The sequence below is a fragment of the Euleptes europaea genome, chromosome 21 (genome assembly GCF_029931775.1).
Source record: "Euleptes europaea isolate rEulEur1 chromosome 21, rEulEur1.hap1, whole genome shotgun sequence".
Classification (NCBI taxonomy): domain Eukaryota; kingdom Metazoa; phylum Chordata; class Lepidosauria; order Squamata; family Sphaerodactylidae; genus Euleptes; species Euleptes europaea.
Window position 1 is genome coordinate 15,605,423 of NC_079332.1, and position 25,910 is coordinate 15,631,332.

Consider the following 25,910-nt stretch of genomic DNA (forward strand, 5'->3'; position numbering starts at 1 on the left):
TTGAATGACTAAAACCATCAAAACACCCCCGTGCGTAGGATATGTACATACATGAGTGCCGCCAAGTTGCAGCCGACTTACAGCAGCCCCAGCAAGGGGCTTTCAAGGCAAGGGAGAAGCAGAGGTGGCTGGCCGTTGCCTTCCTCTGCAGAGTCTTCTTCGGTGGTCTCCCATCCTTATGAGGAGGGGGGCCGTGGCTCAGTGGTAGAGCCTCTGCTTGGCATGCAGAAGGTCCCAGGTTCAATCCCCGGCGTCTCCAGTTAAAAGGAATGGGTAGTAGGTGATGTGAGAGACCTCTGCCTGAGACCTTGGAGAGCCGTTGCCAGTCTGAGTAGGCAGACAGGAGGGACCTTTGGAGGGGCTGTGGCTCAGTGGTAGAGTCAGAAGGTCCCGGGTTCAATCCCTGGCATCTCAAGTTAAAAGATCTGGCAGTAAGTGATGTGAAGGACCTCGGAGATCCTGGAGAGCTGCCACCAGTCTGAGTAAATAGTCACTTTGATGGACCAAGGGACTGATTCAGTACAAGGCAGCTTCATGTTTAGTCTGGGGAAGAGGAGGCTGAGAGGGGACATGATTGCTCTCTTGAAGTACTTGAAGGGCTGTCACTTAGAGGAGAGGAGGGAGCTGTTCCTGTTGGCAGCAGAGGATAGGACTTGCAATAATGGGTTTAAATTGCAGACGGAGAGGTACCTGCTGGATATTAGGGGGAAAATGTTACAGTAAGAGTTGTTTGACAGTGGAATTGGCAGCCTACTGAGGTGGCAGTCTTTAAACAGAGGCTGGACAAACGCTTGTCAGGGATGCTCTGGGCCGATCCTGCACTGAGCAAGGGGTTGGACTAGATGGCCTCTATGGACCCTTTCATGATTCTGTGTGTTCCTGTGCCTGAATTTAAAACTCAGTCTGGACTAGATGGCCTCTATGGCCCCTTTCATGATTCTGTGTGTTCCTGTGCCTGAATTTAAAACTCAGTCTGGTTTTCCTGGATAGAATTGAGTCAGGTTTTGCTCTGGGCAGCCACCCACACTAGATTTACAGCAAAGATTGCGGCGTGTCAGACTTACGGAAAGGCCAGCGCGTGACTATCTTGCTGTTCCCCCACACCCTTTTTCCCCCTGGGATTTTGCAGCTTCGTCTTCCTGTTGGACCACGGCCTTGAGATCTACATCTGGAGGGGGGGCCAGGCCACCTTGAGCGGGACCACCAAAGCCAGGTAAGCCCCCAAGCAGCCTTGCCCCATAGTATGATCCAGCCAGCTGTGCCTCAGTTGGGTGGCGAAGGAACATCAGCAGCTGCGGAAGATAATATTGACTAGTGGCGGAAGATGTGCGGAAATGCCCAAACCCCTCCTTGGGTGGGTAAAGCCCAACTCCCCCAGGCATTTGTTCTGTGTCCCCTCAAGCTGCTCTGCCTGTCCCCGCCCCCCCCAAGAAACACTCACAAATCCCTTGATAGGTAAATGTTTGGGGGAGGAAGGTTGATAGATGCCGGAGGAAGATGTCCCCTGAATGAGAGAAGGTGTGTGTGTGTGTGTGTGGGGGGGGGGTAATCACGTACATAACCTTGAGCTCTTGAAGGAAGGGAAGGGATTACAATGATTAAAAATAGAAGCAGTGATGGAGTCTAATAAGCCATCTTGTGTGTATGTGTGTGTGTGTGAAGTGCCGTCAAGTCGCAGCCGACTTACGGCGACCCTTTTTGGGGTTTTCATGGCAAGAGACTAACAGAGGTGGTTTGCCAGTGCCTTCCTCTGCACAGCAACCCTGGTCTTCCTTGGTGGTCTCCCATCCAAATACTAACCAGGGCTGACCCTGCTTAGCGTCTGAGATCTGACGAGATCAGGCTAGCCTGGGCCATCCAGGTCAGGGCATGAGCCATCTTACCCTATCCTAAAAGGCTCACAGGTAACCCTTGAATCACGTTCCTGGTCGCGTTTCTTAGAAAGGAGAAGGAAAGTATCAGGCGTTGTATGGCAATGCCAGTATAGTCTCCTACCTGGAAGCGGCTGCCCAGGTACTCATTCATTCATAGACCTTTATTGGCATAAAAATTATTACAATTGTTACAAAAAGGGATCATAAAACATAAAATCAGTGAAATAAAACAATATAATCAAATATCAAATACCAGGTACTCAAATGGAGACAGACCTTCCCCAACACCTGCTCCCCGAGAGACTTAGCCACACAGGCCATGTAATGAGTTGGCAAAGTGGAATTCTTGCTACCAAGCGGTGGGCTCCCTTTTCTCCTGGAAAAATTTGGTTAGTTCTTCTACTGAAAATTTGGGAATTGCTTCCATTGAAAATTCGACCCAAAATTTGGGAAATCCTTCCACCAAGAATTCGACTGAAAATTCAAAAAAAATTATTCTACCTCTGTTTCTCCCCCCCACCACCACCCCTGCACCCCAGGCTCTTTGCGGAGAAGATCAACAAAAACGAGCGGAAGGGGAAGGCGGAAATCACCCTGCTGAGCCAGACGCAGGAGACGGCTGAGTTCTGGGACGTCCTCGGGGGGCAGCCGGAAGAGATCAAGCCCAACGTCCCCGATGACTTCAAGGCCCCCAGACCCAAGCTGTATAAGGTGGGGGAAATGATTCTGGATCCGACCACATGAGTCAGAGATCCCAATTCTTCCAGCATCCTTTGAATATATGGTTCAGGAGCCCAGGAGGTAGGGCTGCCAACTCAGTGTTGGGGAAGATTTAGGGGTAGATCCTTGGGGAGGGGAGAGACCTCAGTGGGATATAACGCTGTAGCGGTAGGGTGGCTGGAGATCTCCCGCTATTACAACTGACCTCCAGGTGATAGAAATCCGTTCCCCTGGAGAAAATGGCCACTTTGGCAATTGGGCTTTATGGCATTGAAGTCCCTCCTTCCTCCAAACCCCTCCTTCCTCAGGCTCCACCCCCAAAACCTCCAGGTAGCTCCCAACCAAGAGCTGGCAACCCTATGCAGCGTCCACCCTCCAAAGCAGCCATATTCGCCAGGGGAACTGATGTTGTCTGGAGATCAGTTGTGATACCAGGAGATCTGTAGGAAGTTCGGATGGGAATAAATTGGTGATGATATTTGGACAGCGTTTGCACCGGACGTACAGGACCCTGAATGGGTGGGCTTCCTATTGCTTTCGCCCCTACCACTGCAAACTGGTCCCCTTCTCTTTCACCTCCCGCGCAGGTCGGCTTAGGTCTGGGATACCTGGAGCTGCCCCAGATCAACTATAAGCTCTCGGTCGAGCACAAGAAGAGGCCTAGCGTGGATCTGCTCCCAGAGATGAGATTGGTAAGCGGGGAGGTTGCGGGGAGTCCAGGAGAAGATTTTCCCTCTCCTAGCAGTTTCCCAAAACCCCGTAGGGTGGTTCCCTCTAGGAGTGTGATGCTAAGTACCTGTGAAACTCTCCCAAGATGCGGGAATAGCCACTAAATTTTGGAAGCTTTCAAATGGAGGGATCCCCAACCTTGTCAAAGCAGTGGGCACGTTTGGGCTTTCAAGGACGTACTGGGTGAAGCGAGAAAATAGCCACCGCGGGAGCCGGGTCCAGTTGCAAACCGTTGGGAGGTTCTGCAATGGAGGCCGCTGTTTTTGGAGGTCTTCTGAAGCCCTCGTTGCTCCAGATAGGTGGAGGAAAGGCAGGGTTGGCTCTTAGCTTTAGGGAAGAGAAGCTTTGAGGAGGAAGCAAGGAGGAAGCATGTTGGGGACCACTGATTATTACACAGCCAAGAAGGAGGAGAGGTCTCATTGATAAGGGGGCCATGGGAGTGAGCCCCAACCTTCAGAGATACCGTTTACCTCTGAGCGCCAGTGTCTGTGAACGAGAGCTCGTCCAAACCATCTGATTGGCGGCTCGTGCTTGTTTGAAACGGGATGTTGGGCCGGAACGACCCTCTGTTCGAACCAGCCGGCCCGTTCTCAAACTCGAGAGGGAGTTTTCCAAGGTGGGGGCTGTTTGAGCACTCCGCCCTTCGGCTTCTGGGGTGTAACTGCTGTGGATTTTGGGGGGGCTCCCCCCATCCCCTCTCTGCTTTCTCTCTTCTGTAGCTTCAGAGCCTGCTGGACACCAAGTCCGTCTACATCCTGGACTGCTGGTCGGACGTTTTCATCTGGATCGGCCGCAAGTCCCCTCGCTTGGTGCGGGCGGCGGCCCTGAAGCTGGGCCAGGAGCTGTGCGGCATGCTCCATCGCCCGAAGCACGCCCTGGTCATCCGGAACTTGGAGGGCACGGAGTGCCAGGTGAGGCGACCTACGTGGGCCAACTAGAGAGAGATCTAAGCACGAGATCAACCGAGGTTCGATTCCCCACTGCTCCACGTGAGCGGTGGACTCTAATCGGGTGAACCGGGTTTGTTTCCCCACTCCTACACATGGTGGAGGAAAGTGCTGTCAAGCTGCAGCAGGTTTAAGGCGTTTTAAAACCTTAGGGTTTTTAAGGCAAGAGGCAAGCAGAGGTGGTTTGCCTTGGCCTGCCTCTGTGTAGCAACCCTGGGCTTCCTTGTTGGTCTCCCATCCAACCACTAACCACAGCCGACCCTGCTTAGCTTCCGAGTGCTGATGTGATCGGGCTAGCCCGGGCCATCCAGGTCAAGGCAAGACACAAACAGAGGTGGTTTGCTGTTACCTGTCTCTGCATGGCAACCCTGGACTTCCTTGGTGGTCTCCCATCCATGTACTCACCAGAGCCGACTCTGCTTAGCATCTGAGATCTGACGAGATCAGGCTAGCCCGAGCCATCCAGCTCAGGGCTGGATACCGATACCTCTCCAGTGTCGTGTAGTGGTTAAGAGCGATGGTTTGGAGCGGTGGACTCTGATCTGGAGAACTGGGTTTGATTCCCCACTCCTCCACATGAGCGGTGGAGGCTAATCTGGTGAACTGGATTTGTTCCCCCACTCCTACACTCGAAGCCAGCTGGGTGACCTTGGACAAGTCTCCGCCCCACCTACCTCACAGGGTGTCTGTTGTGGGGAGGGGAAGGGAAGGTGATTGTAAGCCGGTCTGATTCTCCCTTAAGTGGTAGAATCATAAAAACCAACTCTTCTTCTTAATGGGGCTACTGGTCTTCCTTCCTGGACAGGTCTTCAAATCTAGATTCAAAAACTGGGACGACGTCTTGAAGGTGGACTACACCCGCAACGCCGAGGCGGTCCAGCAGGTTGGCGGTCTCTTGGGCAAAGTGCAGAAAGACGTGGAGAAGAAGGACCAGATGAAGGCCGACCTCACGGCCCTCTTTCTGCCCCGGCAGCCTCCTATGCCACTCAGCGAGGTACGCCTTGGGGCGGGAGGAGGAGACGAGAAAACAGAAGTTACCAGAGGAGAAGGGTCAGGCTAGACCAGAAAGCCACAGGTTCAAATCCCATTCTGCCCCGGAGCTTGGCGGCCGATTCCTGCTGACACGTACGGGCCCTATGAGGAGCGGTTAAAACGCTTAGGGCTGTTTAGCTTGGAAAGAAGGCGGTTAAGGGGAGACATGATAGAGGTCTATAAAATTATGCATGGCATGGAGAGAGTGGACAGGGAGAAGCTTTTCTCCCTCTCTCATGATACCAGAACGCGGGGTCATCTGCTGAAGCGGGAGGGTGAGAGATTCAAAACAGACAAAAGGAAGTATTTCTTCACACAACGCAGAGTTAAATTGTGGAACTCCCTGCCCCAGGATGTGGTGACGGCTACCAACTTGGAAGGCTTTAAGAGGGGAGTGGACATGTTCATGGAGGAGAGGGCTATCCATGGCTACTAGTCACGATGCACACCTATTCTCTCCAGGATCAGAGGAGCATGCCTATTATATCAGGTGCTTTGGAACGCAGGCAGGGCGATGCTGCTGCAGTCGTCTTGTTTGGGTGCTTCCTGGAGGGACCTGGTTGGCCACTGCGTGAACAGACTGCTGGTCCTGATGGGCCTGGGTCTGATCCTGCAGGGCCTTTCTTATGTCCTTATGTCTCCCGGGGGCAGGCAGAGCAGCTCATGGAAGAATGGAACGAAGACTTGGACGGCATGGAAGGTTTTGTCCTGGAAGGCAAGAAATTCACCCGCCTGCCGGAGGAGGAATTTGGGCACTTTCACACCCAGGACTGCTACGTCTTCTTGTGCCGGTAAAGAATCCTTCGTTCTCCATTCTCCCTCCCGCACTTGCCCAGGAGAAGGACCGCTTCTATGGGGGAGGGGCAACGGAGCCTGCGGTGCCGTCAGCCACTGCCAAACACCAGGATGCCTCTCTGCCAGGGTGGCATTTGTCAGCTTCTTTGTGGGTACTTGGCAAAGCTGGCATTGTAAGCAGGCATCATTGAGTGGAATCATAGAGTTGGAAGGGACCACTAGGGTCCTCTAGTCCAACTCCCTGCCCAATGCAGGAAATTCACAACTACCGCCCCACCCCAACACGCACACAGTGACCCACTACACCACGCCCAGAAGATGGCCACAAAAAAGCCCTCCAGGATCCCTGGCCAATGTGGCCAGGAGGGAAATTGCTTCTTGACCCTAGAGTGGCGATCGGCACTACCCTGGGCATGCAAGAAAGGGCCACGAGAGCCAAACACTTACGCAGCTCTTCCTGCCCTCCCTCTCGTGATCTGCCTCAGTTAACAGAATCAGCCTTGCTGACAGGTGGCCATCGAGCCTCTGCTTCAAAACCGCCAAAACCGCCCACCACCTCCTGAGGAAGCCTGTTCCACCGAGGAACCTGTGAGCTCTAGCCCTGCGGCAAATCCATAAACAGATTCCAGCAGACGGCAAGTCCACGAAAGCAGTCTTATTGGTTAGAATCGACAGGTTACAGAAGCCATATTCAGAATGGCACTAGTAAGGGGCTAAGGCAAGGCACGTGGCATATATGGAAAAACAAAAGGAGATAACCAGTAGCCCAGGCAACCCCCCTCCCAGAGGCAGGAAGGAGTACTTGGCAATTCCCACACTAAAGGAATCTATGAAGGACTCTATGAAGTCTAAACACGGGGCACGGACTGGCCTTGGAGAGAACTGCAAAACAGCACCTGGGAGCACAACCATGAACTGTCTTCATGACAGAACCGCTCTAACTGTCGGGAAGTTCTTCCTAATGTTTAGCCGGAAACTCTTTGGATTTAATTTCCCTATGCTGTGAAGCCTTTCTCTCTGGGCAGAAGGGACTGCTCATCCCTTTCCTCTGTGGCTGTCCACCGTTCGCGGACCTATCCCAAGCGAGCAGCCATTGCTGCTAGCGCTGGACATCGCCCCAAAAGGGTGAGAGGGCAGAGGAACGTGCGATGACTGTCTAGGACAGGGGTGCCGAACTCATTTGTTACGAGGGCTGGATATGACATCAATGCCACTTGGCCAGGCCATGCCTCGCCAGCCCAGATCGAGAGAGGGGTGTGTGTGGCTGGCTCACGGGCCAGGTAAGAGCTCTCAAGGGGTCGCATCCGGCCCCCGGGCCGTGTGTTTGACCCCCCCTGGTCTAGGAGGATGAATGTGGTACGGCAGCTGCCATTCGGCGGCTTGCATCTTGGCCACGCTTGGGAGGTAGGCCCCTCCCGAGAACGTCTTGACGGCGCCTGGAACTGCTTGTGGTGCGTCGAACAGTGAACATGAGCTGATAACGGGTTCTCTTGGCCTTGAAAAGCGGGCTTCTATGTATTGAGTGAGCAAAGACCTCATCAGCCGGGTTTCAGAAGGTAGCTATTCTGATCTGCTAGATTCGAGGCCAGTAGCGACTTTGGAGTGGCAAAGCTCCCTTTGCCAGATACAAGTCAGAACAGAGATCTCTTGTATCCCAGTCGGAAGGTGGAAGGGGCGTTGCAGAGTCAGGAAAGCAGGGGTACGATGCAAAATGTAATCCTTTTGATTAGAAATGCTTCAAGGAAGAAAATTTGCGAGATAATTTCAGGGGGTCGCCATGTAGAACAGCCAGATTCAAGTCCAGTAGGTATCTGCCTGAAGGAAGCTTTGAATCTCAAAAGCTTACATCCCCAAATCTTGTTGGTGTCTAGGATGCTACTGGACTCGAATCTAGCCATAGTGAGATAAGAATCCTGTGTCCCTATTCAGCCCTGAGGGGGGGCATTGTTCCCAATTTGTGAATGAACTCCAGTCCAGCAATCTCACGCTGTAATCTCCTCTTGAAGCTTCTCTGTTTGAAGACTGCCACTCTTACAGTGCAAAGTCCTGGAAGATTAAAATGTCCTCCCGCTGGTTTTTGAGTGTTGTGATTTTTTTCTCAGGAGAAACGAGCAAGCAGTCCAGTGGCCTCATAAAGGCTAACAAAATTTCTGGCAGGGTATGAGCTTTCGTGAGTCACAGCTCACTTCTTCAGTTGAAAAAGTGAGCTGTGACTCTCGAAAGCTCATACCCTGCCAGAAATGTTGTTAGTGTTGAAGGGGCTACTGGACTCTTGCTCTTTTCTAGAAGAAGAGTTGGTTTTTATATGCCGACTTTCTCTACCGCTTAAGGCAGAATCAAACCGGCTTACAATCACCTTCCCTCCCCCTCCCCACAACAGACACCCTGTGAGGTAGGTGGGGCTGAGAGAGCTGTGACTAGCCCAAGGTCACCCAGATGGCTTCACGTGTAGGAGTGGGGAATCAAACCTGGTTCTCCAGATCAGAGTCTACTACTACAGACAGTTTGACACGGCTACCCATTTTTTTATGTCAGATTTACAACCATTTATTAATCTGGGGAGCAGTTATTATTCAGCAGATCAGTGTGTGTGGGGGGAACGGACGGACGGTTTTCCAAGCAAGCGTTAGCATTTCCCCTGTGCACACCCGGGACATTCTCCGGTACTTCGAAGCCGGTGTGTTTTTCTCTGTCGATGCTGTCTTGGAAGGTGGGCGCAGCCAGATGATGGAGTCTCCATGTGCTTGGCTTGAAGGTACTGGGTGCCCGTGGAGAACGAGGAGGATGAGGAGAAGAAGAAGAGGAGCAGGGCGAAAGGTGCCGCCGAAGGGGAGGAGGCAGCCGAGGAGGAAGAGGAGGAGGAAGAGGAGAAGCAGCCCGAGGAGGATTTCCAGTGTGTGGTGTACTTCTGGCAGGGGCGGGAGGCCTCCAACATGGGCTGGCTGACCTTCACCTTCAGCCTCCAGAAGAAGTTTGAGAGTCTCTTTCCAGGCAAACTGGAGGTGAGCGAGGGAAAGGGGGTGGGCCGGGGGGGGGTGCAGGCAGCTCTTGCTGGAAGCCCTACTGACGGGGCTTCTTGGCAACGCTGCTGGGCACGCTTGGCAACCGGGTACCCTGCAGCACTTGGGACGGTTTTTGCTTTTTCTTCTTTTTCCATATCTGGTTCCTTTTCTGTGCAGATAAGGGGATTCTCTAATGCGCAGACGAGAGAGGCGTTTGTACGCCTGAGTTTTACTTCTGCACAATTTATTCTAGTTTTCCCCTGACTGGGATAGGCCAGGCTAGCCCGATCCCATCAGATGTCAGCAGCTAAGCAGGGTCAACCCTGGTTAGTCCTTGGATGGGAGGCCACCAAGGAAGTCCAAGGTTGCTGCGCAGAGGCAGGCAATGGCAAACCACCTCTGTTTGTCTCTTGCCTTGACCTGGATGGCCCAGGCTAGCCTGATTTCGTCAGATCTCAGAAGCTAAGCAAGGTCAGCCTTGGTTAGTCCTTGGATGGGAGACCACCATGGAAGTCCAGGGTTGCTATGCAGAGGCAGACAATGGCAAACCACCTCTGTTTGTCTCAGCCCTGACCTGGATGGCCTGATCTGGTCAGATCTCAGAAGCCTTGGTTAGTCCTTGGATGGGAGACCACCAAGGAAGTCCAGGGTTGCTACACAGAGGCAAGCAATGGCAAAACACCTCTGTTCATCTCTTGCCCTGACCTGGATGGCCCAGGCTGGCCTGATCTGGTCAGATCTTGCAAACTAAGCAGGGTCGGCCCTGGCTAGTACTTGGATGGGAGACCACCAAGGAATACCAGGGTTGCTACGCAGAGGTAGACAATGGCAAAACACCTCTGTTCATCTCTTGCCCTGACCTGGATGGCCCAGGTTAGCCTCACCTCATCAGATCTCAGAAGCTAAGCAGGGTCCAGAACTGGTCAGTACTTGGATGGGAGACCAGCAAGGAAGTCCAGGGTTGCTACGCAGAGGCAGGCAACGGCAAACCCACCTCTTTCCTTGGAAACCCTCCTGGATCTCCATAAGTCGTCTGCAACTTGGTGGCACTTGACACACACTCATTCTGATTGGGGGTGGGGAACCCGCTCCTTTTTTGTTTGTTTAATCTGTGCACCCAGCAACCTCACAATGTCACGGGTGTCCCCCTAGCAGGCGGGGTCACCGCATAGCGTGCTGTGCTCTTCGCAAGCATGCGGCCTCCCTAACCCTCCTCCGCCCTCTGTGCTAACCTCAGGTCGTCCGCATGACTCAGCAGCAGGAGAACCCCAAGTTCCTTTCCCACTTCAAGCGGAGGTTCATCGTCCACAAAGGGAAGAGGAAAGCCCGGGACACCAGCCTCCAGCCCAGCCTCTACCACATCCGGACCAACGGCAGTGCCCTCTGCTCCCGGTACGAAGTCCCCCCTCCGCAGATCCCCTGAGGACCCCCCGTGCCTTCTTCCCCAAACAGGGTTTTAATGTCCAGCCTGCATTTTCAGAGCGTGAAACCTGGAGCCGGTCTTCAGGTTTCAGACGGTCTTTGGGAAGGGCCTCTTAGAGGAGACGACTGAGAGGGGATAGGATAGCCATCTTCAAGATCTGCCTAAGTTCACGGAATCAGCATTGCTGACAGATGGCCATCTAGCCTCTACTTCAAAACCTCCAGGGAAGGAGAGCTCCCCACCTCCAGAGGAAGCCTGTTCCACTGAGGAACCGCTCTGTTAGAAAATTCTTCCTAATGTCTAGACGGAAACTCTTTTGATTTAATTTCAGCCCATTTATTCTGGTTTGACCTGGGGCAACAGAAAACAACTCGGCGCCATCCTCTGTATCAAAGCTTCTTAAACTGTGGGTCACGACCCTATATGGGTCCCGTAACTGAATGTGGGGGTCACAAATTTTATAATTTTGAAATGAATTTCTTTATGATTTATTATCAGTAAATGTTGGATTTGAATACCTATTTTATATACCTGGGGTCGCATAAAAATTTCTCAGGCGAAAAGGGGTCTCGAGTGGAAAATGTTTAAGAAGCTCTGCTCTATATCACAGCCCTTCAAGTACCTGGTTATCATATCCCCCCTCAGTCTTCTCCTCTCCAGGCTAAACATACCCAGCTCCTTCAACCTTTCCTCATAGGACTTGGTCTCCAGACCCCTCACCATCTTTGTTGCCCTCCTTTTTGCAGGTGTATCCAGATCAACACGGACTCCAGTCTTCTGAACTCAGAATTTTGTTTCATCTTGAAGGTAACTCGGTTGGTCTGTTCCTCTTCATCTGTCGAAATAAATGCAGGCTTGTGTAGCCCACAGCAGCTGGCAGTGCCTGCCGTAACCCCAGTTTGCTGCTGCCCCCAACCGATTTTTCCAAGGGTTGTTAGTGCGAATTAAGCCCTTCAAATAATTTAGAGGTTTGGAGGTGGCATGGAGAGAGTGGACAGGGAGAAGCTTTTCTTCCTCTCTCATAATACTAGAATGTGGGGTCATCTGCTGAAGCTGGAGGGTGAGAGATTCAAAACAGACACAAGGAAGCATTCCTTCACGCAACACATAGTTAAATGGTGGAACTCCCTGCCCCAGGATGTGGTGACGGCTGCCCACTTGGAAGGCTTTAAGAAGGGAGAGGGCCATCCGCGGCTAATAGTCAAAATCGATACTAGTCATGATGTATCCCTATTCTCTCCAGTACCAAAGGAGCATGCTTGTTATATGAGGTGCCGTGGAACACAGGCAGGATGGTGCTTCTGCAGTCGTCTTGTCTGTGGGCTTCCTAGAGTCACCTGGTTGGCCACTGTGTGAACAGACTGCTGGACTCTATGGGCCTTGGCCTGATCCTGCAGGGCTTTTCTTATGTTTAACAAAGGGGGGGGGAAAGAATCTACATTGCGTCCAAACCTAATCTAAACTCTGACCTGGGCAGATCTGCATGGCTTCCTTTTTGCATAGTTAACTCTGGCGCGCCAACCCTCGCCACCTTTTCTAAGGCCATAGAGGGGCAAAGAACTTTACCTAGCGCCACCATCTTCCTCAGCTGTGACTATCTGGCTTCTGAGATTTCAACAGATGTCCATATATATTCCATAGGCATTTGCCTTTTTAAATGTTTTTTAATGTGCGAGACATTCTCCCCCTTGGGGGGACCCTGACTGGGGTGGAAAGGCAGCCGAGCAAGGTTTAAAAAAATACATTTAAATCAACAGGCGCCGCCCACAATTTTCAAGCGGCGTTTGGCTTTTTCAGGTTCCCTTTGAGAGCACCGACAACCAGGGCATCGTCTACACTTGGGTGGGCCGAGCCGCCGACCCCGATGAAGCCAAGCTGGCTGAAGATATTATGAACCACATGTTCGATGATTCCTACAGCAAACAGGTCAGGGTGGTGGCAGCTAATCGCTTCGCCAGTTCCTTTCTACCTTCCAACCTGCTCGGTTATGACCCAGCCTACGGTGCGAGGCAGAAATGCGGGACAAACCGGCACACCTGGAGGAGGAGCCCGGCTTTCATCCCCCCTGCCTTCTCCAGATCCGTCCCCCCAAGCCGTTGAAAGTGCTTTTTATTTTGTTGCAGGTGATCAACGAAGGGGAGGAGCCCGAAAACTTCTTTTGGGTCGGCATCGGAACGCAGAAGCCCTACGACGGAGACGCGGAGTACATGAAATATGCCCGGCTCTTCAGGTGAGAGCCGGTTCTTCCGGGGTTGCTTTTCTCTACCCTGGTCTCTGGGTCTCCTGTGCTCCCACCCATAGCTTTTAAGTATTTTGTTTTTCATGGTGTGGGGGCGAAGCATGCCTGTAAGTAGCAAGGCGGTGAAAACATATTTGTAGGATTGATTTGAGGCAATTGTGGGCTCTTTCTCTTGCATTGCAAAAGTGATGGTGGAAAGTAGGAGGAAGGACGAGAGCTGTAGACAACTCCTGGCTGGTGAGGTTTTGCTTTTCCCAGAAGGGCAAACCGGCTTTTAAAACAATACAAATAGATGTTTTTGAAAGAAAGACAGGGTCTAAATGAAGTAAATAAATACTCCTTTCCTCCATTTTATCCTCACAACGACCCTGTGAGGTAGGCGAGTCTGAGACCACGTGACTGACCCAAGGCCACTCAATGACTGTCCATGGCCAAGTGGGGATTGAAATCTGGGTCTCCCAGATCCCAGTCTGACACTCTTAACTGCTACCCCACGCTGCCTTTCAAATATTCTTAGGACACACCGGTAACAAATACCACACACATTCTATGGCTTTCCTGCACTCTTGTGGAAATGCTAAAATATCCCCACCCTTGAGCATTTTGTTTAAAGCTCAGTTTGAAAGTTAGTCGTTCCTAGCACACATTCCTGCTTCATGTATACCTTGCGTTTCTCCCCAATGAAGCCCCAAAGCAGCTTGTATTTATTCTCTTTTCCTCCGTTTTAGCCTCACAACAACCCTGTGAGGTACGTTAGGCCGAGAGCGTGGGACTGTCCCGATATCATCCAGGGAGCTTCCACGGCAGAGCGGGGATCCGAACCTGGATCTCCCAAAGTCTAAACTGTGCTAAGCCAGTCGATGCCCCTCTACAGGCTGTGGGGGGGGGGATCAGTAAATACCCCCCCCCCAGCTCCAACACAAGCTCATTTGGTTCTTCCTTCTTGCCAGGTGCTCAAACGAAAAGGGCTATTTTGCCGTGTCTGAAAAATGCTCCGACTTCTGCCAAGATGACCTCGCCGACGATGATATCATGTTACTGGACAACGGCCGGGAGGCGAGTTCGAGGCGGCGGGGGGGAAGTTCCGCGGTGGTGGTGGTGGTGGGGGGAGAGTGGAGAGAAACAGCCAGCACTGGGTGGGAAATATATATAAAATGGAACTTTTTTGCGGGATATGGGGAAGAATCGCTTCTCAATACAGTTCTATGAGAGGAAGCGTGGTTAAAGTGTCAGGCTAGGATATAAAATGGAACTTTTCCCCACACCGCTCATGTATCGATGTGGTGTGTTTTTCTTTTACAATTCTGCCTTTCAGGTATACATGTGGGTAGGAACACAAACGAGCCAAGTGGAGATCAAGCTCAGCCTTAAAGCTTGCCAGGTAAGGATCCGGCCAGAATCTTAGACTCGGAAGGGGACCGTAGAGGCCATCTGGTCCAACCCCCCGCTCAATGCAGGATCAGCCTAGCGCATCCCTGACAAACGTTTGTCCAGCCTCGGCTTAGAGACTGCCGGCGAGGGGGAGCTCACCACCTCCCCAGGTAGCTGATTCCACTGATGAACAACTCTTCCTGTAAAAAAATGTTTTCCTAATATCCAGCCGGTACCTTGACTCAATAAAGGAAGCCACAGCCTTCAGTTTGCAAGATCTGAGCAAGGCTGTCAAAGGTAGGACATTTTGGAGGACTTTCATTCATAGGGTCGCCATGAGTCGGAAGCGACTTGACGGCACTTAACACACACACACACACACCTTTCTGCCTGTAATTTATACCCATTCTTGTGATTCTTGTCCTCTGCTGATGATAGGAACAGCTCCCTGCCCTCCTCTAAGGGACAGCCCTTCAGATACTTAAAGAGAGCAATCGTGTCCCCCCTCAACCTCCTCGTCTCCAGAAGCCCCAGTTTCTCCAAACCCCCTCCTGGGAATGCTGTTTCAAACAGCGTGGGTACACCCATTTGCGGGATATGGGGAAGAATCCCTTCTCAATACAGTTCTATGAGAGGAAGCGTGGTTAAAGTGTCAGGCCAGGATCTGGGAAACCCAGGTTCGTCCCCTCGCCCTGCCGCGGAAGCTTGCTGTGGGACCACGGGTCGGTCCCAGCAAGGGAAGGGGCTGGGGCTCAACGGCAGAGCATCAGCTTGAATGCAGCAGTTCCCAGGTTCGATCCCCGGCATTTCCAGTTCAAAGGACCAGGCAGTAGGTGATGTGAAAGACCTCAGCCTGAGACCCCAGAGATCCGCTGCAGTCAAAGTAGACAAGGGGTCTCCAACCTTTGGGGAGGGGGCGAGGGTCAGTGGTACAGCACCTGCTTGGCGTGCAGAAGGTCCCAGGTTCAATCCTCGGCATCTCCAGTTAAAGGGACTAGCTCATACCCTGCAAGAATTTTTGTTAGTCTTTAAGGTGCTGGATATTTGGGAAAATTTATGGAAAAAGGAATTTAAGTTTACCATCTCAAATGAAATAAGAGAGAACTTGTATAAAATGTTCTATAGATGGCATATAACTCCAGTATTGTTAAGTAAAATGAAGAAAGAAGATGAAGCTTTATGTTGGAAATGTGGTACAGAAATAGGTACATATATGCATGTTTGGTGGTTCTGTAAAAAAATAAGGAGGTTTTGGGGATTAGTTTTGAATGAAACTAATAATTTGATTAAGACAATAATTAAGAGAGACCCCGCCTTTTGTTTATTGGGTATTTCAAATAAAGATTTAGATAAAGGTGACAGAGTCATATGTCAATATAGTTTTGCTGCAGCAAGACTTATAATTGCAAAAAAATGGAAGCAAGCAAATAAACCTTCAATTAAAGAATGGAGAGAAAAACTATGGATGTATATGCGGTTGGCCAAAATTACAGCTTCCTTACATGGTAAAGACATGGAGGAATTTAAATTTATTTGGTCAAAGGCTACCGCATATTGGGATAAAGTGGCAAAAACGGATTTTAAAAGCATAGTTAACGAACTATAGTATAATATGATTTTAAATATTATAATTATAAATATTTTATTTGGTAAGGTCATAACACTCCATCGGAAGTCCAATGGTGAAGGGCACTGTGGTGGGTGGTTGGGATTAGGATTCAGGGCACGATGGAACTTAATGTACTAAATATTGTATTAGTGGATAAGTAGTGCGCTGAAAATGTATTTCTTTCTTTTTTCTTTTTTGAATGTATTGTTATTTTTTTTGTTTATGTTTTATTATAAAAACAATAAAAAAAATTATTAAAAAAAAAAAAGTGCTACTGGATTCCTTTGAGGCAGGTTAGGCTGAGCGTGTGTGCCTGGCCCATCGTCACCCAGCAAGCTTCTGTGGCAGAGTGGTGATTTGAACTTGGATCTCCCTGATCCTAGTCTAACACTGCACCCCATTTTGGGGTCAGGAAGCAATTTTCCTCCAGGCTGGATTGGCCAGGGATCCTGGAGGGTTTTTTTCCGCCATCTTCTGGGCATGGAGCAGGGATGTGTGTGTTTGGGGGAGGTAGTTGTAAATTTCCTGCATTGTTCAGGGGGTTGGACTAGATGACCCTGGAGGTCCCTTCCAACTCTATGATTCTATAACCATGCTAGCTGTCTTGGTATATAACATTGGGGCAGACAATCCATGTATACTACCTTGCCCTCCTTGGAGGATAGGGGGCATAAAGATTGGGGGGGGGGGAAAGAGCAGAGATACTTGGTGGGGGGACACAGACCCCCGGCTACTGCTTGGGATTGTGGCCCCTCCCTCCAGAGAGAGAGCCAACACCTCCGCCGTGACCATCCTCCGTCCAAAGAGCCAGCGTGGTGTAGTGGTTTGGAGCAGGGGACTCTGGAGAACCGGGTTTGAGTCCCCCCTCCTCCACGTGAGCGGCGGAGGCTAATCTGGTGAACTGGATTTGTTTCCCCACTCCTATGCATGAAGCCAGCTGGGTGACCTTGGGCTAGTCACACTCTCTCAGCCCCACCTACCTCACAGGGTGTCCGTTGTGGGGAGGGGAAGGCGATTGTAAGCTGGTTTGATTCTCCCTTCCTTATCTGCCAGCATTGTGTAGTGGTCAAGAGCCGTGGTTTGGAGCAGGTTGGTTTCCCCACTCCTACACGTGAAGCCAGCTGGGTGACCTTGGGCTAGTCACAGCTCTCTCAGCCCCACCTACTTCACAGGGAGTCTGTTGTGGGGAAGGGAAGGTGATTGTAAGTGGGTTTGAGTCTCCCTGAAGTGGTAGAGAGAGTCGGCATATAAAAACCAGCTCTTCTTCTTCTTGTTTTCGTAGGTTTACATCCAGCACATCCGCTCCAAAGACCCGTCCCATCCCCGAAAGCTCCGCCTCGTCCGGAAAGGGAACGAGCCGCCCGCCTTCACCCGCTGCTTCCACGCCTGGAGCGTCTTCCGCAAACCTCCCGCCTAACCGGCCGGGCAGATTACCGCCGGGCGGAAGGGAGCTTCCTCCGGGGCGGTGGACTTTGGGGTCGGGCGGTGGTGGTGTGCGGCTCCGGGAAGCCGGTTTATTTAAAACACAAATTAGACACAGGTAGGAGGCGGAGCGAATGCTGGCCACTCCCCCTTAAAGGGAAACCATCTTTTTATTGCTGCAGTCTTTTCTCCTTATAAAAGCCAAATATGCTTTTTGCTTGGTGTAAGGATATCGCCTGGGAATTTCTTTTAGTATTACAAAGGCATTTGAAGCAGGGAGGAGGAGCTAAGCTCCAAATTAGTTCCGCAACTTCTTTGTATGTTGTTTTTTTTTAAAACAAAATTAGACTTTAATTCTGCACGGAGCACAGTTTGGCTTTGATTTCTGCACGCTCTTTTGACGGGGGCAAGAAATGAAATTGTTGGTTCTGGAGAGAGCATAGCTGGGCATCCCCCCGCGGAAAAAATTCCCTTTTTTTCCCTGTGCGAAACTCACTATATGCTCTTGTATGCAGTGGGATGTGTTAACCGTGCTACTGCAGAGGCGCGAAAGGAACCAAAAACTGGGTTGACGTTCGTATCCTCTCGTTTTAAAGGTGTCCATAGTGGCCCGTCCTCCTGGACGGGGGTGTTGAAAAATGCAGTTGCTTTTTTTTTTTTAAAGGCTACATAAACTCCGCCTTTGGTCCCCATGAACACGGATAATCCCGAGGACGGAGATTAGAAACGGAGTTACGATTGTGCGGATGGCTTTACAGTTATGGGGAAAGGGGGGTGGTGTCCCTACTATGACTGAGCTAGAAAAGAAAGGAAAAGTTGAGACTTCTTCTTTCACCAATTTTTTTGTTTTGTTTAAACCTACATAAAACTCACCATACTTGCAAAACGGAGGATCTCTCTGGTACGTTGTCACAATGGCCTATTGGGAATACAAACCTTGTGGCCCATGGTGGTCTGTTGCTGTACAAATGCCTACACAGGTGAGCATCTACTAACAGTGGGATGGAGAGCTTGAGGGGGGGGGTGCTTGCCCCCTGCAAATTTTCTACCCACTCTATGATGAATTTTATTTTGAATTAGAGGCGGGAGGCATAGCCGTGCGGGGAAAGGCTTGGTTCTACGCTGTGTAGAAGTCGCCGTACGAGCCAGCGCCTGGTGTACATCCCTCAAATGTCTTTTAAGGGGGGGGGGGGACGGTGGCTAAGCTGCAATGGGGGGAGGTTAAAGTCCCCCCCAGCCAATGCCCCCTCCACCTCCCACAGGGGGTCAGCTGTTCCCCCCCATTGCATGGCGTTTAAGTGTCTCCCAGGGTCTGAACATCTGCCGTTGAAAATGTCTAGCGATGCAGTGTGGTAGGGATGGTTAGAAATTTTGATGCTTCTAAGGAAGGGAAAAAAGGGGGGGCGTACGAACACAAAACAAAGGCCAAAAAACCCCCCCACACACAATAATTGGCGCAAGGGAACTATATTTTAATAAATTCTGTAATCCCTACGTGTTTCGCACATGCTTCTTTAGGGGGATCTTTCTCCACTCCTGTGTCCCATGCAAGCAATCGCAATTGCAAGCGCGTAGGGGTTACGGTATTTATTAAAATATAGTTCCCTTGTGCGAATTATTGTGGGTTTTTTGCAGCTCCTAAGGGCAACATAGCCGTCAGTTGGTGTGGCCGCAACTCCCCAGCGCCTCCCTGGAACCCAGTGACTGAGTCATACATCGCCCTAATTTGGCTCGAGCTGAATAGCTGTAGAATAAGTAAGTTGCGAGAACACCTACGGCGAAGCACCAGGCTGGCTTTTGGGACAGGTTAAAAAAAAAAAATCCCCTTTCAGGAAGGATGCTCCCCCTCTGACCCGCTCTTCCAGCGAAAAAGTGCTTTTGCAAGAACTGTACCTCACCGCCGTGGCGGGCCATTTCTCTTGTGCACAGTTTTCGCAACCTGGCGGGCACCCGCTCCAATACCAGGACTGCGAGCTTTTGTATCACACCAATAAAGTACAATCTTTACTGAATACCACCTTGGTGAACGTGCTGTTACTGGTATAAGGTGTATTTTTTTTTTTAAGGCTTGTGCTTCTGTTACCTTGTTGGATTCAACCGAGCTTGGCATTCTGGGGTCGAGCTACCGTCACCTGGTAGCGGAAGCGCCTACAAGGGGCTAGAAAGCCGCAGGTCGACTGCACTGTCCGGTAGACTGCTATTGCGCATGGAAGCTCTTGTTTAGCAGTACACTGTACATTTTTCAGCTAAGGCTTTTTAGCGAAAGAGAAACAACTGTGTAGCCATCACATTTTTGAGTGGGAACATTTTTTTTTTATTAAATACGCAGGGGTTATGTGAAGATCTCCACCCATGATTCAAGCATTCCCGGACAGGGAAAGCTTGAATTTACCCAACAGGTTCAACATAGGAATTGTATCCAATAAACTGGGCAGGGGGAAACTCTACTCCTGAAAATTTGGGTTATATCCCCACGTTCGCTGCTTTGCCAACCGAGGCAGAGTTAGTTGATGAAAACTGAAACAGCAAACTTTTATCAGGCAGAAAAGACGTTTCCTGGCCCTTTTAGTTCTGCGTGTGCTAAGTTTTGCTTTTAAGGGGGTGGGGAGGAATGCTGAAGTCAAACCATTGATCCCAGTTGCAAACTCAAAAGATTTCTCCCTTGGAGGGAGAACTGGGTTGATGGCAACCCATCTTGGGTCCTGCCCTGGACAGGAGGATTAGGACGTTTGGTTCGTAGCGAGGACATTTTGAAAAGAGACGCGAACGTCACGGGAAAATCCCACATCGCCAGAAAGCCGGAGAGACGGGCCTTAGATATTAAATGCTTTATTTTTCCATTATTAAAAACCAGTATTAATAACTAAACAACGCTAAATCCATCATGGTCTGGACAAAAAAAAAAGGGGGGATCCCAGAGGGTGCATTCTACCAAGGAACCTAGCCCTCACCCTCTCATCCACAATTAAGTCTGGCCGAAGAGGGGGAGAAAACAAGACAGACAATGGCACATTTCGACTACGGAATACTTCTCCCGTCATTCATTCACACTCACACAAATCAGCGTACACACATGTGCATGTGGATGAGGAATCAAGTCGTACCAAAATATCCTTGCAAGGAATTTCTTGTGAAGCGTCTGTTAATTGCTCAACACCCCCTCCCCGAAAGGTATTTGTGCCCTCCAGAAACCATTGGGAATCCCAAGAGACGGTTTCATATTTAGGTTTATTTCGGGGTGCAAAAGGCACCACGGAAAGGTGGCGGTTGGGGGATTAGGTGAAGGGCGAAAGGGGCCCTTCCTGAACTGAACGCAGGCAAAGCCGCTAGGGGCAAAACGCACTCTTCTGCAAAGAGTTGGGGGGGTATTTAAGAGAAGCCACGAGCCGAAAGAGCCTCAGAAGGCATTCAGACACCACCAAATAGACCTTACTGCTTGCATATAAGTTCTTAAACCCAGAAGTGGGCAAATCCTGGCTGCTGGGATCTTTCCACCTATCCCTCAAGCTGCGTAGCCAATTTGGGGGGAGGTTTTTGGCTCGCGGCATTGGCTGGTGGGTTGACACCACTAAAAAATTGTAAGACGGCTCAAGGTCTGAGCCCCCTCTGACTTAGGAGGGAGGTCCCACAGCAAGGTTTCCACCCCACCTTCTCCGAGCGAGACGCCAGCTTTTCCCACCGGAGACGGGAAGAGTGGCCGCCCAACGCCGAGCCCCCAAAAGCAGTCAGGAATCCATGCTATGGTCCTCAAAAAAGGGTACCCGACCCCACTTGAATCTCCAATCCCCGGTGCCGGAAAAGATTGCCATGACCAGCCATGCTGCTGAGATATGAGCGCAAGGGCGTCACGGTGCGAGACGTTTGTGCAGGTGAACGTGGAGATTATTGCTTTTTGGGGCGACGGAACACCCCATAAGAGGATGCCGAACTCCGCTTCCTTGTTCCAGATGGACCTCTTTCTCTCCCCGACCACAAGGACCGCAACCCAAGAAAACGACACGTAAACCACCACCCTCTTGTAAAGACAGCAGAATTCTGGACCTGCTGCCATGGCGAAGGATACCCCCAAAGACAGAAACCCCTTTTCCAAAGCTTGGCGATTGTAGGAAGGAGGCCAGCGTGTCCAACTTAATACCCAAACCGCCCAAGAACGGTTCCGGGTTTTACCCAGAGGCCACTAAAAGAACGAGGGCTCCAAAACGGCAGCTTTCCAGCACCAGGTTTGAGAACGTCCCCGTTCCACCGCTTCCAACGCCTTAAAAATCGACGGATGAGACAGAACAAAGGCAGAATTTCCTCGCTCGCCGTTGAGACCACGGGGACGCGAGAGTCTTGGATGCAACCTGTGTTCAAACATCCACCACACCAGAGGGATACGGTGCGATTGATGGGTATTGTGCAAATCGGTCGCGCCTTGCTCCAAACCGACCACCCCGTTGCACCACCTCAGGCGCACACTCTCACAAGCAAACACACAAAAAAGACCACTCAACCCATGTTCTCTCAAAGAGGGAAAATAAAAAGTAAGGTCAGACAGGCGTTTTGTCTTCAAGTCAGGCCTCGACCGAGGAGTTCCCCGCTACTCGCACGCCAGCAGAAAGGCCCGGGGCACTCACTCAAGAATCGGTTTTCTCAGCCAGCCAGGTTAGAACGGGAGCCAGACGCCAGAGGAAAGGGGTGCAGAGTTAAGCGGTTAGAAACGGGCAAGAAAAACTGCGAGTTATGTAAACATTCCCACACAAGCAATGGGGGCAGCCAGCAAAATGTCCGCCGGCCGGGTTCAGGAGGCGTCGGGGAATTGTCCGAAAAAGAAAACCATCCGCGGTTTGTTCGTTTTTAAAAGGCCCTATCTCTCCCCCCAGACCCCCCAAAGTTTGATGCTTTGGCGAGAAGCCGATGCTGTATCCGCGGGGTTTTGATGCTTCTCACAATCCCCTCTTGCACACCATAGTCTTCTGCCCCATGCGTCAGTTTTTCGCTTCATAAAAAAAAAATTAAGAGTTTTTAGTGTTTACGTAATGGGAGAGGGGAGAGAGAGAGAGAAAAAAAAAACTTGGTCCCGGAGACGATGGCACACCTTTTGTTTTTTCTTTAAAAGATGAGAAGTACCAAAGAAAATTCAGAGGTCTGTTTTCAGTCCGGGTGTTAGAAAAAAACCATGACAAGTCTTTCCAAAAAAAAAAAACAGAGTTGTGGAGAAGGGTGATTGGAAGAGGGAGGAGAGGGTTGGCTGACAACCCAAATCTGAACAAGTCCAGTCTTATGTCCGTGATCCGGGGGGTCCAAGCGCCGCGCGCCATCCCTGCAGAGGAACACAGAACCGTTAGCAAGACGGCTGCAAATCATGCAGAGGACAATCGATTCCGTACCAGAGGATGCTACATTCTGCAACGCCCACAATTCTTCAAAATAAGGAGGGATCTGCTAACTCTGCCGATGACCTAGGAATGCGGGGTGGGGAAAACATTGTGCTGGGAACGGAAGCTCCACGCGCACACCCAATCTTAAAAACCTGATTCTATGACCTTAGGCAGATCATGAGAGGGAGGGCATCTTGGCCATCTTCTGGGCATGGAGTAGGGCAGGGATGGGGAACCTTTTTTCCGCCGAGGGCCATTTGTATATTTATAACATCATTTGCGGGCCATTCAAAATTATCAACTTAAAAATTAGCCAACCAGTACGTTTCTCCATGGCCCGGGTGGGAAAGGGTTAACACAGTTTCTTGGGTGGTTCTAGCAGCTCCATAGCTCATGACTCTTCTGCAAGGCGGGGGGGGGGGGAAGGTTCCTTTTCTCGGGAAAACAAACACACTTCTGCCTTGAGTAGAGGCTATTCCTGTCTGTGGGAGGGTGCGGATCACCAGTCTTAGATCCTTCTGCACTAGAGATCTTCCAGGACCCACGAAGGGCCAGACCAAATGATTTAGCGGGCCTTAAACGGCCCCCGGGCCTGACGTTCCCCACCCCTGGAGTAGGGGGTCACTGGGGTGTGTGGGGGTGGGAGGTAGTTGTGAATTTCCTGCGTTGTGCAGGGGTTAGACTAGATGACCCTGGTGGTCCCTTCCAACTCTATGATTCTATTCTATGATTCTATGGAAATTCCGCTCTGTCCCTTGCCTGTGCTTTGGGTATTTCTCTAGGTGCTTCCTTAAGGCCTAGAGCAGGGGGTCCCCCCAGCATGGCGCCCACCGAGTGTTTCCAGAAAGTGGTCTTGGCCACCCACTTTGCCCAGCAGAGTCGTCAGATTGGCTGTGCAGAGTTTTTACAAGGTGCTTCGGCAAACCGCTTCCATGACGGCAAAAGGGTCTTCACTGTGTTACGGTTCATACGCAAGAAAATATTGTTCAATATAGGTCAATTTCCAAAAGCATCCCATTAAAACAAGAGTTCCTGCCTGAAATGTTGAAGAGTTACTTTAGAGCAGCGCATAACCTCCCTCTAGGGTTGCCAGGTCCCTCTTCACCACTGGCGGGAGGTTTTTGGGGCGGAGCCTGAGGAGGGCGGGGTTTGGAGAGGGAAGGGACTTATTTCAGTGCCATAGAGTCCAATTGCCAATTTTCTTCAGGTGAACTGATCTCTACTGGCTGATCTCTTTCACATCACCTACTCTTTCACATACCTCTTTCTTAACTGGCGATGTCGAGGATTGAACCCAGGACCTTCAGCATGCAAAGCAGAGGCTCTGTCACTGAGCCATGGCCCCTCCCTAACATGTGCATGAAGTTGCCTGATTAGGGTTTCCAGGTCCCTCTTTGCCACCGGTGGGAGGTTTTTTGGGGTGGAGCCTAAAAAGGGCTGGGTTTGGGGAGGGGAGGGACTTCAATGCCATAGAGTCCACTTGCCAAAGGGGCCATTTTCTCCAGGGGAACTGATCTCTATCGGCTGGAGATCAGTTGTAATAGCGGGAGATCTCCAGCTAATACCTGGTGGTTGGAAACCCTCCCTCCCTGACATTCTGCAGCTGTCTCTGCCTCTTATGGCAGCCATTTTGGGGATCTGTCCACCACCCTGGCTCAAAATCCCAAAGGAGCCTGCAGAGGCTTGAAAAATTTGAGGACCCCTGGTCTAAAAACTTGATTATCTTTTTTTTCCCCAAAAAAGCAGCATGAACTTTTTCAAGATTGTACCTCATTTAATCAGAATCCCCGGGGATCGAGCCTCATCCTCCGTCATGTTCCTCAGATTTCTCTCCGCTTCCTCCGAAGGTCTGGAGTGGATAAAAAGGGACAAATAACCTTGCCTTTCTGGACCACAGATGGGGAGACCCTCCAGAGCTACAGTATGTGACAGCAGCCAGGAAAAAGCCAGAGGTATACTGCTGCTGAACGTGGATGCTCCATTTAGCAATAACAGTTCACTGCCATCGTCCGAGCCACCGTGTACAAACTCAGCCACTTTTTAAAAACCCCTCTTCCTTCAGCAGCCGTCTCTGGATTTGTTAGATTAGATCGGGTCCCTGATGTGGTGCCCATGGGCCCGACCTTCCCTGGCGCCCACCAAATGTTTTCAGAAAGTGGGTGGGGCACTTGCCCAGCAGGGCCTCAGACTGGACACCGGAGATCTTTCTCCCCCCCTAGATTTAACACCCACGGGCTATCCATCAACCACTTCACACTTTAAAAAGGGGAAATGAAATTTAATTTTCCCTTGACACTATAAAGAGAAAAGTTGCCACATCTCTCACGCAATTGACTGATCTATTTGACAGCAGATAACGCTGCTGGGAGGATTAAAGCAACGTTTCAGAGGCCACTGCCACCACAGTGTTCTTTTTATTCGGGAGCCAGCGTGGTGTAGTGGTTAAGAGCGCTGGACTCTGATCTGGAGAACCGGGTTCGATTCCACACTCCTCCACATGAGCGGTGGAGGCTAATTTGGTGAACTGGATCTGTTTCCCTACTCCTCCACATGAAGCCAGCTGGATGACCTTGGGCTAGTCACACTGTCTCAGCCCCACCTACCTCACAGGGTCTCTGTTGTGGGGAAGGGAAGGTGATTGTAAGCTGGTTTGAGTCTTCCTTAAGTGGGAGAGAAAGTCTTATTCTCTCTCACATTCCTCTTTCCCAGTGTATTTTTTAAAAAAAATACTGCTCTGGTCTCCTGAATTTGGGATTTCTCCATGCATGTGTGTGTGTGTGTGTGTGGGGGTGTTCCTCTCCCTCTGACAGCCATTTTGGGGTTGCGCCTACCACTCTATGTCAGAATTCCATAGATGCCCACAGGCTAGAGAAAGGTCGAAGACCCCAGGGGCTAGAGATTTACCGCTCACCCAAGACTGCGGGCTCTAGGGCAGGTAACCCCTACCTTTACAAACACTCCAGAGCTTTATGGGTCTTGATCCAAGACCGAGACATCGCAGAGAAAAACTTACACCAAGTAGTCCTTCACTTCCTCTGCTGTGATCTCTCCGGTGGTGTCCAAGGGGGTGTCTATGCTGTTATTCGGAGAGTCGACAGGGGTGGGGGAGAAAGACGCTTGGTGCTCGTCGGGGGTCCCTGGAGAAACAAAAGACATAATTTAGTCTGCTCTGGTTAGACCTCACCTAGAATATTGTGTTCAGTTTTGGGCATCGCAATTTAAGAAGGATGCAGACAAGCTGGAACGTGTCCAGAGGAGGGCAACAAAGATGGTGAGGGGTCTGGAGACCAAGAACTATGAGGAAAGGTTGAAGGAGCTAAGTTTAGCCTGGAGAGGACAAGACTGAGAGGGGATATGATCACCATCTTCAAGTACTTGAAGGGCTGT

At 50.8% G+C, this 25,910-nt stretch overlaps 2 protein-coding genes across 2 annotated transcripts in view; one reads left to right on the plus strand and one right to left on the minus strand.

Moving 5' to 3' along the window:
* FLII (FLII actin remodeling protein) overlaps positions 1 to 17,158 on the plus strand; it is a 43,837-nt gene extending 26,679 nt beyond the window's left edge. Inside the window, exons 17-30 of the mRNA XM_056866176.1 lie at positions 1,130 to 1,213; positions 2,414 to 2,585; positions 3,182 to 3,286; positions 4,043 to 4,234; positions 5,076 to 5,264; positions 5,954 to 6,093; positions 8,853 to 9,099; positions 10,337 to 10,491; positions 11,269 to 11,329; positions 12,320 to 12,448; positions 12,646 to 12,752; positions 13,712 to 13,817; positions 14,077 to 14,142; positions 17,024 to 17,158. Of these exons, the coding sequence (XP_056722154.1) occupies positions 1,130 to 1,213; positions 2,414 to 2,585; positions 3,182 to 3,286; positions 4,043 to 4,234; positions 5,076 to 5,264; positions 5,954 to 6,093; positions 8,853 to 9,099; positions 10,337 to 10,491; positions 11,269 to 11,329; positions 12,320 to 12,448; positions 12,646 to 12,752; positions 13,712 to 13,817; positions 14,077 to 14,142; positions 17,024 to 17,158 (1,888 nt within the window). The remainder of the gene's footprint in view (positions 1 to 1,129; positions 1,214 to 2,413; positions 2,586 to 3,181; positions 3,287 to 4,042; positions 4,235 to 5,075; positions 5,265 to 5,953; positions 6,094 to 8,852; positions 9,100 to 10,336; positions 10,492 to 11,268; positions 11,330 to 12,319; positions 12,449 to 12,645; positions 12,753 to 13,711; positions 13,818 to 14,076; positions 14,143 to 17,023) is intronic.
* A 7,135-nt stretch (positions 17,159 to 24,293) lies between these two features.
* LLGL1 (LLGL scribble cell polarity complex component 1) overlaps positions 24,294 to 25,910 on the minus strand; it is a 70,904-nt gene continuing 69,287 nt past the window's right edge. Inside the window, exons 21-22 of the mRNA XM_056866177.1 lie at positions 25,537 to 25,660; positions 24,294 to 24,372 (exon numbers count right to left, since the gene is read on the minus strand). Of these exons, the coding sequence (XP_056722155.1) occupies positions 24,294 to 24,372; positions 25,537 to 25,660 (203 nt within the window). The remainder of the gene's footprint in view (positions 24,373 to 25,536; positions 25,661 to 25,910) is intronic.